Source organism: Cucurbita pepo, chromosome LG01, assembly GCF_002806865.2.
Source record: "Cucurbita pepo subsp. pepo cultivar mu-cu-16 chromosome LG01, ASM280686v2, whole genome shotgun sequence".
In the NCBI taxonomy this organism is placed as follows: Eukaryota; Viridiplantae; Streptophyta; class Magnoliopsida; order Cucurbitales; family Cucurbitaceae; genus Cucurbita; species Cucurbita pepo.
In genome coordinates, this window is record NC_036638.1 from 4,033,432 (window position 1) to 4,049,313 (window position 15,882).

General features: G+C 36.1%; 4 protein-coding genes across 4 annotated transcripts; 2 read left to right on the forward strand and 2 right to left on the reverse strand.

Moving 5' to 3' along the window:
* The first annotated feature begins 1,327 nt into the window (after positions 1-1,327).
* Positions 1,328-3,645, forward strand: LOC111780557 (peptidyl-prolyl cis-trans isomerase Pin1). Its single transcript, XM_023660988.1, has 2 exons — positions 1,328-1,773; positions 3,245-3,645. The coding sequence occupies exons 1-2, from the start codon at positions 1,530-1,532 to the stop codon at positions 3,367-3,369; spliced, it is 369 nt and encodes a 122-aa protein (XP_023516756.1). The 5' UTR covers positions 1,328-1,529; the 3' UTR covers positions 3,370-3,645.
* A 935-nt stretch (positions 3,646-4,580) lies between these two features.
* LOC111806941 (GDP-mannose 4,6 dehydratase 1-like) lies at positions 4,581-6,072 on the forward strand. The gene has a single exon (XM_023692488.1). It carries the CDS (start codon positions 4,705-4,707, stop codon positions 5,818-5,820), a length of 1,116 nt encoding a protein of 371 aa, XP_023548256.1. The 5' UTR covers positions 4,581-4,704; the 3' UTR covers positions 5,821-6,072.
* Positions 6,073-6,559: 487 nt separating this feature from the next.
* On the reverse strand, positions 6,560-11,093 carry LOC111806950. Its single transcript, XM_023692500.1, has 6 exons — positions 10,968-11,093; positions 10,807-10,890; positions 10,590-10,674; positions 9,051-9,139; positions 7,068-7,179; positions 6,560-6,924 (listed from the first exon to the last, which is right to left on the reverse strand). The coding sequence occupies exons 1-6, from the start codon at positions 11,007-11,009 to the stop codon at positions 6,695-6,697; spliced, it is 642 nt and encodes a 213-aa protein (XP_023548268.1). The 5' UTR covers positions 11,010-11,093; the 3' UTR covers positions 6,560-6,694.
* A 315-nt stretch (positions 11,094-11,408) lies between these two features.
* Positions 11,409-15,031, reverse strand: LOC111790493 (pheophytinase, chloroplastic-like). The gene is made up of 7 exons (XM_023671415.1): positions 14,572-15,031; positions 14,361-14,462; positions 14,118-14,256; positions 13,621-13,791; positions 12,388-12,628; positions 12,071-12,162; positions 11,409-11,818 (listed from the first exon to the last, which is right to left on the reverse strand). The coding sequence occupies exons 1-7, from the start codon at positions 14,672-14,674 to the stop codon at positions 11,542-11,544; spliced, it is 1,125 nt and encodes a 374-aa protein (XP_023527183.1). The 5' UTR covers positions 14,675-15,031; the 3' UTR covers positions 11,409-11,541.
* Positions 15,032-15,882: the final 851 nt, after the last annotated feature.

Here is a 15,882-nt window from a genome sequence, read left to right on the forward strand (position 1 = left end):
ATTCATATTTAATAATAAATTTCAATTATAACTTTTTATTACGTATTTTNTTTTTTTTTTTTTTTTTTTTGTATTTGTATTTGTATTTTTATTTGTTACTTGAAACCTTAGTTGGGTGGTTGGAGTGTGCTTTGATTAATTGCTTAATTGATTTTTAAGGCTTCAACATGCTTCTTCAAAAATCTATACAACAATCAAAAACTATTTTCTTTTTACATATTTATAAATAAATGTTTTTAAGTAAAAATAAATAATAATAATAATAATAAAACCATGTCTAAATTATTTATCATATTTGTAAAATGAGAAAGTTGTTATTAATTAAGGCTCAGACTTCTCCAAAAGCCGCACTTTAATGGCACGTGTGTCCGTGTGAGTCAGTACATTATTTACCCATATCTTCTTCTTAATTTATTAATATTTCTTTTTTCTTCCTTAGCTGGCATCCATCCTATCTACATCCACCAGATTTCAACGTCAAATCACAACCGTTGAATTATAGTCCCAATCTTTTGTTATCGAGGTTACACAGCCGTTCGATGACTCGTCCTAGGAAACAATAAACTAAGCAGAAATGTTTTTATAGAATTTGTTTTCTTAAATAAATTACAAATTTGCTTATTAAAATCCTAAGATTATAGGTTTGTAAGATTCGTAGGTCTTTAAATTAGTAATTTTGTTTATACAAAGGGACCCCTCACAGGCCTCCAACTCCGTTCAAACTATACCGGAGAACCGCTGCCCGCTAATCTGAGAACTACAATAGGTACGAGGCTTAGCAAGTATGTTGGCATGCAATCATATTCGAGAAGAAAAGTACATCTTATTAATGTAAGTAGTAACTTAATTCTTATAAGCATTTCTCAATTATCATATCCTTCGTTCTCATTCGAATGTAATGTTAGTTCATTCACATATTTTCTTTTTACTCGAGTGTCACATAACCTTTCAACAAGTTTAGTGTAGTAGATATTGTTCATTTTAGCTCGTTATGTATCGTATGAGTCTCACACTTTTAAAATGGTTAAGGAGAGGTTTCCAACCTCTTGTAAGGAATGTTTTATTCTCTTTTCCAACCGATGTGGGATCTCATGATCCACCCACCAACGCCCTTCCTAACACACAATAATCTTTCTTTTATCCTTTTGTTACGTGTGCCTCTATCATAATTTTTTTTCTTGAAGATTTCATAAATATTAATTACTGAGAGGGCTAGATATTTCCCAAGCATTGGAACGGACGGTAGAGATTGGATCACTAGCTGTAACGAACCGCAGTGGAAAAGCCTCTCCGCTTTTCTGGAAGTATCTAATAATATATATATTCTCGACTCTCTCGTGCCCATCATTGCCAAGAGTTCGTCACTGTCTCCACCAATCTAAGTGAAAGGAAAAAGCGAGGGCGCGCCACCGTTTCTATCACCGGCTGCCAAGATAGATTCCGATCGCAAGCGGAAGAAATCGGCTTCTTCGATCTCCTCTGCAGATCGATCTGCGAAGGAAAAGCGTAGCAGCAGCAAGAAGAACAAGATGTCCTCTTCGGCGGCCGCAGGTCAGGTTAGGGCATCGCACATACTCATAAAGCACCAAGGTTCTCGACGGCCTGCTTCGTGGAAGGATCCGGAAGGCCGAATTATCAAGAACACCACTCGCGACAGCGCCGTCTCTCAGCTTACTGTCATTCGAGACGACATCATTTCCGGCAAGTCCAAGTTTGAGGACGTTGCCTCTCGCATCTCTGACTGCAGCTCTGCCAAGCGTGGCGGCGATCTAGGTCCGCATACTGATCTCATTTCTCTATTATCTTGATTTTTTTGGCCATTACGTAGAGTAATTGTTTCTTTTTGCTTGCCATTTCTTGTTGGATTTGTGTAGTTTTCAGTCTGGAATTAGATAGGATTCGCTTTATCATGCATTGAACCTGGAACCCTAGACTTAACCGTGAGAAATCTTGGTGTTTGGATTGCGGTATTGCTAGTTCGAGATATTAGATTTAGGTTTCAGTTCAATGAATTTTATTTACAGGCAGGATATCTATGAATCGCTTGGATTCAATTGGAGATGTGTGTCTATTGTATTTACGTATTTGCTTCGTGTAAGGTTTGGAATTCTTCTTGTTTTGGTTTGAATTGAAATAGTACAGGATACTATCGTGGATGATTATTCCCTGCCGCTCTCGGATACCAAACATAATTTGTTGAATTGTGGTCTATGATTGAGGAACTTTGTTATACCTCAATTTCTAAGTTGAATTTCACTTTATGAAAAAACTATAATGATAATGCTCAAACAATTATCACAAGGTCGTGATTACTTTTGGACTTTGCGATGAAGTTGTGTGATACCGTGATGAATATTACCAGTTATGTAGACCATTTTACTTGAAAACCGATGAAAGGATTACTTACTCAGTACTTGATTTTAGCTAAATGGTTAAATCAACCATTCAATCTGAATATCCGTTTAGAGCCTTTCTCATATATGGGTAAAAAGTGAGAACGTCAACACTTTGAAAGTGTCTCTATCAAGAAAATTTCTACCTGCTGGTGTGGAGACTTTTTTGCTCCAGTAAATACTTTAGATTTAATAATTCCATGAGATCTAGGAACTTAGCTTTGGAAATCAAAGGGAGAGGTGGAGATGTAGCAATAGTTTTACTTGTTAGTAATATTTCACTATAATCTGGTATAATCAGACCCACACATCAAAAGAATTAAAACAACAAAATTTGAACAACCCTTTCTGGTAAAATTGGTTCTATCTAGGATTGCAGTTCTCTTTTCCCCCACTGAAATGTATACTTCGTTAGTGTAGATGGAGCCATAATTTTTCATGGGGAGAGGCAAACTCTTAGCTTTGCACTTTTCATACATATGAAATAAATTTCCAATTCTAAACATTTAGTAGAGAAAATTTGAGAGAAAAAATTATAAATTGAAACTTGTATACAACTTTTTAAATCTAAAATGAACCGAGCCCTCCTCTTTCTGCTACACCCCTGGTTGTGTCTTGCTAGAAATTTGTAGTCGTATACTCTCCTTCCAAGCCCGATTGGTAAAATCCCAGAGAGTAATTGTGTTCGGTAGTTCAATAGCAGGTACATTCGGACATTTTCTAGGATCACAAGGATATGCTATGATGTTTTGTTCGTAAGCAAGCTGATATTTTATTCTAGCAATTGTATTTGTGTGGATTAGCACAATGTAGAATGCGTCTAAATGAGCAACACACTGACGTTATTGCAGGTCCTTTTGGGCGTGGCCAGATGCAGAAGCCTTTTGAAGAAGCAACATTTGCCCTCAAGGTTGGAGAGGTAAGCGACATTGTGGACACTGACAGTGGAGTTCACATCATCAAGCGGACTGCTTAAATTCTCTCATAAATCTCCTTAGTGATGAAGCATTTAATCTATTTGGCTGAAGTTATTCGAGAAGGATTTGGTTCTACTACAGGCGACACGAATTTGTTGCTATGCTCTTGATAGTACAGGACAATTCATGTTGTGATTTGGCTATAGCTACTCTGTTTCAGTGACCTAAGAATTTTCTTGAAGTTCGATGCTTTTATGCCATTGAATTTTTGGCTCTGTAAACGTGACAGATATTTGCGTTCAAGTGGTTGTGATTTGAATTGTTTGTGTCTTTTAATTACGCCTCATTTGTCTGCTCAACCTCCTAGGATTATTGGGTAGGAAATGGGAATTTTTCTGAAACGTTTTTCTTTTGGAAACTTTCTTTTTATTACTTTTTCATGGTTTATTAAGTTTTAGGTTTTAAAAAACCAAGTTTTATTTGGGGCCAAGCAGATTTTGTGACCAAATGTGAAGTTAGCGTCTTATGGTTCTTGAGCTTTTAAAATGTACAGGAAGTTTTGAGAAGTAGACATAATTTGAATTTTTTATATCTTTTGTGTTTAGTTGCATGGCAAGAACATATGTATTTATCATTATTTTCCATGTCTTCATAAAATCACTAAAAAAGTCAATATAGAATTTAGTCATTTCATGAAGACATGTTTTCATGCTTTTCTTTTCTTTTTTGAGTTAATGTAGAACTTTGATTCCCAACTGTAATCGTGTGTATTTACTTTTTAAATTTTAAAAAAATTTATTTTTAGTTTGGTGTTTGATGATTGACTCAAAAGTGATGACTTAGTGTAATATGATAATTGACGTGTACTAGTTCTTATATCCTTTGATCGATACTAGCTCTTCAATCGGTGGACTCAAATTTCGAGACCGATATGACAATTTCTCTATCTCAGATTTGAAATATGTTTTGGATTTCTCTCATCCTGATACCAAATTACGAATATTAATTATCTTGACAGATACCAAATTACAAATATTAATTATCTTGATATTGTCATGATTCTCAATCTTGATATTAGATATCCAGATTAACCGTATCGAATCCAATTACACCGTCAAAGAAAAATTTCAATCTCAGTGCAATATGGTCAATTATACTTGAATTTCCCATTTTACATTACATGCCCTAACATAGACGATGAGGTGGCACATTTTGATTGGCTAACCCAGCTGTGTAAAGCAAGAAACGCGTGCAACTCGCCGAGACAAGATTCAAACCCTTCTCCAACACGGCCATTAGAGGCGAGCTCCCCCTTTCCCCCCTCCTGCTCTCGCTTTCCTCGTCTTTTTTTCTTTTCACTCTCAGATCCGACTAATCAATCGGATTGATTCGCAATGGCATCCATCGCCGACGGTACCAGATCCGCCTCCAATACCAATGTCGAGGGCACTGCCCCGACGGAGAAGCGCCGGACGGCCTTAATTACCGGCATTACTGGCCAGGATGGTTCCTATCTGACTGAGTTCCTTCTCGACAAGGGCTACGAAGTCCATGGATTGATCCGGCGATCTTCCAACTTTAATACTCAGAGAATCAACCACATCTATATCGATCCTCACAATGTTCACAAGGCGCGAATGAAGCTTCACTACGCTGACCTCACTGACGCCTCCTCTCTTCGCCGATGGCTCGATACTATCCTTCCCGATGAGGTCTATAACCTCGCTGCTCAATCGCACGTTGCTGTTTCTTTTGAAATTCCGGATTATACCGCTGACGTTGTCGCCACTGGTGCCCTCCGTTTGCTTGAGGCGGTTCGATCTCATATCGCTGCCACTGGCCGGAGTCACATTCGATACTATCAAGCGGGATCGTCTGAAATGTTCGGGTCCACGCCGCCGCCTCAGTTGGAGACGACTCCATTTCATCCTCGATCTCCCTACGCCGCAGCGAAATGCGCTGCGCATTGGTATACGGTGAATTACCGTGAGGCGTACGGGATCTTCGCTTGCAATGGGATACTATTCAACCACGAATCGCCGCGGAGGGGAGAGAATTTTGTGACGAGAAAGATCACACGAGCTGTTGGGCGCATCAAGATTGGGCTTCAGAGCAAGTTGTTCTTAGGGAATCTGCAGGCTTCAAGGGATTGGGGTTTTGCAGGGGATTACGTGGAAGCCATGTGGATGATGCTGCAGCAAGACCAACCCGACGATTATGTGGTTGCAACGGAGGAATCACACACGGTGGAGGAGTTCTTGGAGGTGGCATTTGGGTACGTCGGATTGAATTGGAAGGACCATGTAGTGATCGACAAGAGATACTTCCGGCCGACGGAGGTCGACAATCTGAAAGGGGATGCAAGCAAGGCAAAGAAGGTGTTGGGATGGAAACCAAAGGTCGGATTTGAGAAGCTGGTGAAGATGATGGTGGATGAAGACGTTGAAATGGCCAAGCGAGAGAAGGTTTTGGTCGATGCTGGCTACATGGATGCGCAGCAGCAACCTTAATCAGAGCAGATCAGATAGAGCCGACCCCAACTACTGTATGCTGCAATTTTCCCGATCGCAATGTGCTTCAAATCCCAATCCTTCTCGAATAGAGAAATATAGTTTCGTTTGATTTGCAGAATTCAAAATCTGTTTTCTTTTGTGTTATTTATGCTATTTCATGTTCTTTCACGATCAGTTATTGTTCTAAACTCAACATTTGTTTACCAAAAATATTATTAATGAACACACTTCACTAGCTATGTTTTCTTCTGGGTGCACCTTTTGAATCTTGAATTCCTAATTGCATTTTCCTTTTTAAAAAGTGGAGTTTCGGACATTCTCATGTATAATATAACTGAAACTCACATTAAAAAACTTCAAAATTCAGGCCTATCAGAGGTTTTTGAAGCACCGACAATGGCATCTTCAATCAATATGCTTCAATGAAATGGGTCACATGGTGTGTTCAGGTTCTGGAAGATGGATCTGAACGAGTAAAGGGCAAACGCTCCGTCGGTGGAGAATTCTCAGGGGTTGAAAGGGCCGAAGGAGGAAACATCTTTTAGTGGGCGCCCACTCCTTTCAAAGGGCTACTACGGTGAACCGTCCTAGATTTTGGAACACTGATGTAAGCCTGTAGGACAGCATCTTAACAGCTGAAATTTGCTGTAAACAACAAATTTGACTAGCTGCCTATCTCTCCGTAGACGATTGTTTGTGTTTCAGTTTGAGTTTAATGTTTTTCAGACTGGATGAATGTTGAAAAATGAAGTCACTATATATACACAACATGGATTGATATCCATCCAATGTTTTTCAAGAATTGGCACATTTACCATCTTTTGCTATGAAATCTTTGTTTTCTAAGATTGCAAAATGTTCCAATAAAGAATCAACCTAATTTGGGTTCTTGGGGATGTGGATTTGTATTCAAATCTACTTGCTGAGAAGATGAATTACAGGACGACCCTGAGTCGGTGGTGGCAACAACAAATGGCTCGATAGATAACCGTAGAGACTCTGGTCCTTCTGAAGAAATTCTTTTGCATATTGCATCGCAATTACTAATAACTTCTGTCAATCTTCCCTTAAGCTCACCAATTTCCACTTTCAGTGCGTGAACTACACATATCCAAAGACAGACAATAGTACAACTAGTACATTTAATTCGCAAAACACAAGCATTCACAAACCCATCTGTTGAGAAGAAAAAGAAAAGGAAGGAAACAGAGAAAGAGAGGAAGAAAAACTATGTGTATCGGTACCTTCGGATAGATGTTCGGAAGCTGTTTTCACTGCAGAAACCGAAAAATTTAAGCGTTGAAGAAGTTTAACAGCCAAAGCATCTGTGACTTCGATCTTGTTTTCGATATCTTCCTACAATAGTTATCACCAAATTAAGTTCCATGGACAACAAATCTTTCCTATTCTTCTACTGGAAGAACCCTACACTAAGGCTGCAAGAACATTCCAAGTGTGAATAAATACTAAAGAACAATAGGGTTTTCTGATCAGGTAAAGTACCGTAATATCAATACAAAAAGTTGTAATTGGAAATTCCAATAGTTTAAATCCTATTTGATAACCAATTGGTTACAATGAGTTCCATGTTTCTTTTTTCAAGAAAGCATCTCCAATTCTAATCAAATTTCAAATTGTTAGATTACAAAACAAGAAAATTTAGGTGGAAGTAATATTAATAGGCTTAATTTTCAAAACCCAAAAGATTTTCCATCCTTGCCTTCAATATAAAAGAATTGGTCTCATTAACGCTCAACATAGCCCAAGTAAAAAGAAAGTACTACTACATCAGAGTTTAAATATTCTTTTTCTTAAAAAAAAAAATTGTAAATGGTAAACCAAAACTTTCATCTAGGAATGTGAAAATGGAGGTACTAGATGTGACTGAAAGGAAGCGGTGCAAAAACATCAGAAAGGTCCCCCTTTAGAGAAATAAATACCTGCAACCATCCCATTGACATGTAAGCCCCCCAGGGCCCCAACACTTATACCATAAAAATAGAAAACTTCGAAAATTCATACAGAAATCTTAGAATTGATTCAAAGAGGTTCAGACTTCCAATACGCATCTCAAAAATATCCCAGATCTATCATAAAAAAATTCTTGTTGTAGTCCAACCAAATACTCCACACTGAAGCTAATATGACCATTTTACATAAACTCATCCCTTTCTCCCAGAAAAAGGGAACTCTACCGACGTCAAGGCCAAAAAATCATTGCACTTAAGATCGATAACATTACAGGTAATGCTAATTGAAATATGTATCCAAATAGACCAAGATAACAAAAAAACAAAAAATATGATGCTAATCTTCTTTGTGGGCTTCTATCACTATGGCTTTTTATAATTGTCGGCTAGGTCATATTTTGATGGATTGGACTTTTTTTTGTAGTTTTTATCGGAGTTCCTTTTGTTGGACTATTTTTTCTTTCCGTTTTCTCAATGAAAAGTTGGTTTCTCATTTCTCATTAATATATATAGATGATGCTAAGTCCTAAGAGGCTAGACTAAAAATAAAAAGTTATAATAATAATAATAAATAAAAAACACTACCAATGTTGGACAGACATGGTAGCAAACCTCGTCTGAATAAATTCAGAATTGACTTGCCCCTGAATAACCGGCTAAAAGTGACCTTAAGAATTTTAACCCCCGAAATCACCTAAATAGGATAGGGCATAGTCCTACAATGAGCAGGATGAGATATTGAAAGAGAAAGATAAGTACAAGAAATTAGCGACTTCAGAACCAACTTCCTTTTTTTCCTTTTGACCAAGGCAAAAAAGAATCCCTTGACAGGCAAAAGTTGACGAGGATACTGAAATATTTATGAAACTTTACTCTGATTTCTAATATTGAACCATATCATTTTCATAAGAAAAGTATGTTGAAGGGGACCGAATATGAGAAACGTTATCAAACTGAGCACAGCTCGACTAATTAAGGCATTGTATCCTAGACCTAAAGGTCAAAAGTTTAAATCTCCACACTCATGTAAAGAAATAAAAAAAGAATATGGAAACCATAGCCCCGTTAAACTCTATCATGAGGGCAGTATATTCTACTTGTTAAAGGGAGCTCTAGATAAAACCTAAAGCAGAAAAAACATAAAACCACAACAGCGGCATCTTTTGTAGACAGAAATAAAAGGAACTGAATGATGTAATAACTCACAAGCATTTGCATTCACCATAAAAAATCAAAATATTTTTTAACAGAACAAACCTGATTCTTGTTGATCTTTTGGACCCGTTCATCCTGCCAATTACAGTACACTGAGAAGAGCTCCAAAAGCACTTGGGGATTCACGGTAACTACATTGCATTGAGAAAGAATAGAACAGTCACGCAGCATCCTTTGCAAAAATATTGCAATGGCATAACATGACACAGAAAAGGTTACAATATGATAAAGAGAACAAACTAAGCAATAGACTCAATAATCTCAACATCCATGCTACAATGACGAAAACCATAACACTGGAAAGAAGCCTAAATTAGCAAAGTGGTTTCTTCATTTATGTAAACTATATTTTTGTTTTTATTTACTTAAACTAAAAAGTTAACAAATGATTGCAGGCTCATACTTGGATAAAATATGAACGTTTTCCCACCTTGGATTAAGGCTGCATGATCAAGATTGTACAAACAGTTGAAAGTTACAGAAGTAAGTGGTACACTCTTCTTTTCCAAATTAGTTTATCAACCCCAATATAGAAAATGAACATATTTGCCAAAAGCTTTTAGTTCAAATGTTCGTCTACATGTATAGACCTCATTACCAATCCATGCATCCCAAGGGTAGATACTGATCAGCTAATAAGCACTTACACAAATAAGACACAAACACAGTGACACATTAATTTAAAATAAAAAAAAATCTAGAACACGAACATAATAAGGATATGTACATTATGATATACATTTTTAAAATATGCATACATATATTCTTTTTACACATTTTAATGTTCATGCTAAAAAATGGTTTTTTCTTTTGAATGCTTATGCATTTACGAAGAAATGTTTTATGAAACAAATATTCAAGATAGATTTAAACCAACTTATCCACTTTCTAAATCTTCTCATATCTTTATGAAAAAGAGATTTGAAGTCAATAATGCTTATACACTAATATGTCTTTCGCTTCCAGAATGTTCATACGTTTATTTTGCTTAACAACTGTTCAAAACATGCATTCAATTTGTTCAACTAGTTTTTGGCATGTGTATATTGTTCTTAACAAGTGTCTAACCAAATAAGACATGAACGCATTGGTCAACTTAAAGTGTCTATGTGTTACAAGGGTGTTTAGTTTTGACCATGTGACACTATGCTTCATAAGTGATCCGTATATTGAGTACACAGTACTGGCAGGTTGAACAGAGATTCTTGAGTTATTATTATAACAGCTACTGTAATCCTCAGTGGCTTCCTGAACTGGAAGTGATACTGACGCTTACAATTCAATGGTAACCGGTGTCTGCTTATTATTCTTACCCATTCAGAAACAACCAAGTTCATAAGCATCAACTACTATTTAGCCAAAGGTAAATGTTATAGCCGGTAGTGCAGAGACTGATTATCACAATTATGCTTGAAATACTTAACCGTGTTTCTCCTGTACCTCCCTTCTGAGCCTTTTTTTTTTTTTTACCGCTGGCTAGGGCAGCACAAAGCGTGGTTTAAAACGAAATTACCCAACAGAACCAATTTTAATCCAAGAAGGAAACTAAACAAACAATAAGTTCAATCCTAAGAATCCTACCAGCATTTGAAGAAGAGGGCGGTTTCCTTACTAAGATATCTGTCAGGCTACCTTCCGTAGGGGGTGATTGCAATATCGGTGTTGTCTACAATACGAAATAAACCAAATGAAATTCTAAATCCAGATCCAAGTTTGACAATTCCCAGAAATGAGGTGTAACGAATCCCTAGCTGTCATACAAAAAGGGAAATTGAAGAACTTTCATAATTGAACTTACGATTTTAAGGGATTTGAGCCTCTCTAATATGGGGTCAACAGCTTCTGATCGCTCCGAGACGGTGGAGATTACATCAGTTGGCCGCTTCAGGCGTAACAGAACATATTAAGATGGGAAATAAGTGAGCAATGCAAAGAGATTATGAAAAAACTAAGCAATACCGCTTTCTGAGAGCTTGAGAGTGAGGATTCCGAAGCACCCATGTCGCTTTACTCTCGGAGATGGCTTCCGATCAGTGAAAGCTCCGATGCAACCAAACGGATGGAAAAAGCCAGCGAGTCGAAGGCACATTTATTTATTTATTTATGGCTAAATTATATAAAATATGGTTAAATTTTGTATTTTATTTAAAAAATACTTTTTAAACTTTTAAAAAATTTATTAATCTCAAACACAACAAAATAAAAATATTTTTGATGAAAATGAAAATTATTAGTGACGAATTGATTTAAGTTTTTACTCTACACTTCAAAAATTTATATATAATATTGATATGCTTTATTCTCTTTATTTTTCCTCCTCTTCGTATATATCATTGTTTCTATCTCCCCAGAGAAGAGAGAAACCAAGATTTTACAAACTTACTTCAATCTCTCAACAAGTAAAAGTAAAAAGCCTTTTTTACCATTCTAAAATTCATCATGATTCTAAGTTTCAGACATGAGCATCTGAGATGTATAAAGAAATCTCAGAGTGAAGTATGAATACAAATGGTACACAAAAATTAGAGAGATTTTACAGTAAAGGAACAGAGGGTTGGGGTTGTTGTAAGGTTGATAGCCAATCCATTAAAGCTGAATTGACAAGCTCTGGAACTTCATCATGTGGGCAATGCCCTGCTTTCAAATTTACAAGAGTTGTGTTGGGATACACTTCTTTGATTCTGTTGGCCTTAGCAGGACCAACCCATGGATCTAAGTCGCCCCACAGTAACAACAGAGGGCACCTCAGCTCACTCAGTACACTGTTTAGTGTATACTTGCTTTGATTGAACATGAATCTTGTCATCAATCTGCACCACAAGGGACATGAGTTTTCTCAGACAATCGTCAACTGATCCAAGTAGGTTGCTTCGTTCGTATTAAATTACTACGGGTTCCAAAAGCTTAAGTTGATAGATTCTAACAGTTCGTCTTTTCCAAATGAAATGATGGTAGATTATGTATTGATAAAGTTTTTGAGTTCTGAATTATGCAGGCCATTCTTTTGAACAAACTACACTGATGTGTGGTGAAGAAAGATGTTGCTAGACAGAAACACATACCTGTAGTAAACTTCTCCTGCATTTGGGTCGGCTGCTGGCCTCGATATAGACTCTACCAGATAGTCGTCGACATTTTCAGAGTTTATGTATACCTGTAAGGATAACAAAGATGAATCAAAGACATTCGGGCACACGTAACGGATAGATACCAGGAAGCCAATCTTAAATGCTTATACTAATATATTGGAGACACAATTAATAGTTTTCCGTATGATGTTAGTTTTACCTTTACAAGATATTAAGGAATGCTGAACATAACCTGCAATAGTCTAACAAACAACAATGCCTCAAAACAAACAGCTTAGGCAGCCACTTACACTCTTCAAAACGGAAACAATTCTAGCTGGTTGCTTAGTTTGCCAGAAAAGAACTCCAAGAAATATCCTCTGGAAAAAATCTTTCAGTGGCTTTAGAATGAACTTCTTGAAGCTTGTTTCTTCTGGTTCATCTATCGACTTATTAGCATCTCCAAACTGCCCGGCAGAGTTTAGTAATACAACTCCACGGACTTGCTCCGCCAATCCTGCTGCTGAAACCAAGGCGGTAAATCCTCCAAGGCTACCAAAGAACCATAAATCAGAATCAATTTGAATGCAACATCCAGAATTAGTTTTAATTAAAACTATTGTCCAGCTCCACCATACTTATTGGCAACTGACATGGACAAACTTTCACCTTTTGTTTTGCTATTGTAACAGTAGATTAACACATCTAAAACAAATAATAACGAAGAAGTGAAGCTAATTATAATCATGGATCATTCTATACTGAAATATGGTCTTATACAATAGGTTAAGACTCGAAAAATGAGGCTTGTTAGTTAGACCAAGAATCATTAGACTTGAGACATGAATTGAAGCAGACTGTACAAGGGAGTGCATGCAACTTGGAACATATATATTTATATCCGAAAAATTGGTAGCACACTTTGAAACATGCAAGTCTTTGAACATTGAAACGACAACTAAAATACCTTATGGTGCCATCTTGAAAAAATTGCACGCATGTATACATATATACATATATAGACAACAGATGCGAAACTTTTCATTGAATAAATGAAAATAGACTAATGTTCAACAATACAAACTCCATAAAGGAATGAAAAAGGAACAACGCGGAACCAATTGAACAAAGAGAATGAAACTAAACCCAAAGAAGATCTTCCTAAAAGTTGTATATAGATAACAAAGAAGTAGAAGGTTATTTTCCCATGACATCTTTCAAATTTGAAGTAGCCGCCTATACTTTCAAATCTTAAAAGACGTGCAGACAATGAATTCTATGTCGAAGGACGAAAATGCTTAGTTTGATCAAAGAAAAAAATGCGAATGTGGACAAGCAACAATCAGATTGCAATTCGATATCAAAAAACAATTGAAATGCTAAATAGTTATACATAAAAATCAAATTGTGGTGATAATAATTTAGAGTACGCAGCATTTTATAAAGCAAAGTCTAAACAGAAACATTTAAATCATCGCATAAGTCCATTTACACTATACATTTTCATACGACATTTATACAGTATACTTCGTCGAGATTATTACCTGTTCCCGACTAACACTGCGGGCTGTTTCACTATTTCCTTCATAAAATCCACAACTTGGTCCCTCCATACCATGGCATCATACTCAATTAATGCTTTATCACTCCACCCAAATCCCAGCAAGTCTAAAGCATAAACCTTGTACTTTTTAGCCAGCTCTGGTATGTTATACCTACAATTAGAAGGAAAAAAATGGCTATGGAATCACTCAATTGATACAGAAAATAAAGATACGGATGAATCGCCACAAGACTCAGAAGTTGAAGTTCTTTGATCCAATTTGTTTTTTAACACAGACCTAACTAACATATGAACCATATATTAATCGTAATTGAGAGTCCCAATACATTGATTATTAGTATGAAATAGTAACAAAAAGATACAGAATTCAAACTTAAGATCTAATACCAAAAACTTAGCTATTACGTTAAAGAGCCTAAATTTGTTTCCAACGATTCAAGAGAAAATTGCAAACAGAAAAAGGCAAATAAATCAAACCTCCAATGAAATACAGAAGCACCAAACCCATGAATGAGAACTATTGGAGGACCTTCTCCTTGTACAACATAATGTATCTTGTGACCCCGCCATGTCCAGAAGTTATAACCTTCTGGTTTGAAAGGTAATCTTTCAATACCTTTCAAAGAACAATAAAGAAAAACTTAGCCGAGCTGCAATTAATAAGGCAGCACATAGGAGGCCAGTTTTAAATCATTAACTAGCACAACCCACAAAACTGACCTTGAGAAGGTTGAATCATCGCAGAAGAGCCCGTAACTGAAACTCCAGAAGCCACAATTCCCCTAAAAGCAAAGCTTCGCCTATTCATTACACATTCGCTTCCTCCAAGTACAAAGCCAGACTCAAACAATTCAGCATTCAGTGTTCTCAACCCTCAAATAGAAACACAGAGAAAAACGGAAAAAGGAAAAAAGTAAGCAATGAATCTTACTATGTTGAAATGCTCTCCTCAGAGGGACAAAATTCCAATTAGCGGAAGGGTTATAAATCTCCGTCTTGAGCGACGGCGAAATGCCGCCGGCAAAGGAAATCATCGAGAAGGGAGAAAATTCTACTACAACGTTCCAGATGCTAGAGGATTGAGACTGTTAAGTAAACTGTAAAACTCTTGTAAACGGAACAAAAAGGGGAAGATCCCGGCAAGTGGGACTCGCCATTCTGAGGGCTTAGAACCTGTAATATCAGTGGCTGGTGTGGATTTGGGAGTTGTGGCGAACTTGCAGCCAATGCTGATTCAGATTTATAGCTTTCAAGACTTCTGGTGGAAATGAATTGATTTTCTTGTTGAAAGGGACCGCAAGAAAACGACGCTCCTCCTGCAAGTACGAGTGATTATTGAACAAGTTCTTTACACCATTCCATGTAGCGGAAAATCCGAGGGGAATTGGTAAACACAATGGACAGTGAGACATGGCCGATTGTAGAAAGGTCCCGATGAAATTCAATTTGGCTGTTTAAGAAAAAATCATCTGCTATTTGCAATTAAAATAAATAAATAAATCTGTGTTTCATAAATTTTAAATTTAAATATGTGGTAAATTATTACTAAATTCTTACAAAATGTAACTAGAATAACTAAAATAAATAATAATTAATTTAAATCAAAATTATTATTACTTTAAATAATTTGATAAAATATCAAGAAAAAAAATTTCTATAAAAGGAATTATTTCAAGAAAGATCTAGTTTCAAATTAAATACAAAAAATAAGAACATTATATTAGATTAATTATGTTTTTGAGAAAACGCTGCAAATTAATTTCTGAAGTAATGNTTTTAAAAAAAAAAAAAAAAACAGGAATGCCAGTAAAAACTTAAAATAATTAATACCACAAGATTAATAATTATTATAATTAAAAAGTTTCGTCGATATTAATCTCATAAAATAAAAATGTGAATTTTAAGAGTCAAAATGTTTATTAAATAGCTAAATTTATATTTAAAAAATTATAAAAGTAGTGACAATCACAATTATCCTGACGGCTTTATTTGAAAACCAAATGATTGATGGAGAAATTTACAAGTTACAATAAAAGAAAAATCAAATGAATATCATAAACAGTTCAAACAAATTATAAACTTTTCCTGTGACAGAGAATAACGCTCAGCTAAACAGGAAGTGTCTTTTTTTTTATTGCATTCATCAGCAATCGACTTTGCCTCCATTTTTTGTTTCTCTATTTCCTGTAAAATGTCCCTTTTCTAAGCTCTCTCAAGTTGATTATAGTTTGTAGCTGTAGCA

What these genes read in the sequence shown, in the direction of transcription:
- LOC111780557 (XM_023660988.1), top strand. Translation starts at nt 1,530, where the DNA reads ATGTCCTCTTCGGCGGCCGCAGGTCAGGTTAGGGCATCGCACATACTC. An exon ending in CAAGCGTGGCGGCGATCTAG is followed by an intron (nt 1,774 to 3,244) that starts GTCCGCATACTG and finishes ACGTTATTGCAG; the next exon opens with GTCCTTTTGGGCGTGGCCAG.
- LOC111806941 (XM_023692488.1), top strand. Translation starts at nt 4,705, where the DNA reads ATGGCATCCATCGCCGACGGTACCAGATCCGCCTCCAATACCAATGTC.
- LOC111806950 (XM_023692500.1), bottom strand. Translation starts at nt 11,009, where the DNA reads ATGGGTGCTTCGGAATCCTCACTCTCAAGCTCTCAGAAAGCG. An exon ending in TCTCAAGCTCTCAGAAAGCG is followed by an intron (nt 10,891 to 10,967) that starts GTATTGCTTAGT and finishes TTACGCCTGAAG; the next exon opens with CGGCCAACTGATGTAATCTC. An exon ending in GGCTCAAATCCCTTAAAATC is followed by an intron (nt 10,675 to 10,806) that starts GTAAGTTCAATT and finishes TTCGTATTGTAG; the next exon opens with ACAACACCGATATTGCAATC.
- LOC111790493 (XM_023671415.1), bottom strand. Translation starts at nt 14,674, where the DNA reads ATGATTTCCTTTGCCGGCGGCATTTCGCCGTCGCTCAAGACGGAGATT. An exon ending in GCTTCTGTATTTCATTGGAG is followed by an intron (nt 13,792 to 14,117) that starts GTTTGATTTATT and finishes TTCTAATTGTAG; the next exon opens with GTATAACATACCAGAGCTGG. An exon ending in GCAGGAGAAGTTTACTACAG is followed by an intron (nt 11,819 to 12,070) that starts GTATGTGTTTCT and finishes CTTGTGGTGCAG; the next exon opens with ATTGATGACAAGATTCATGT.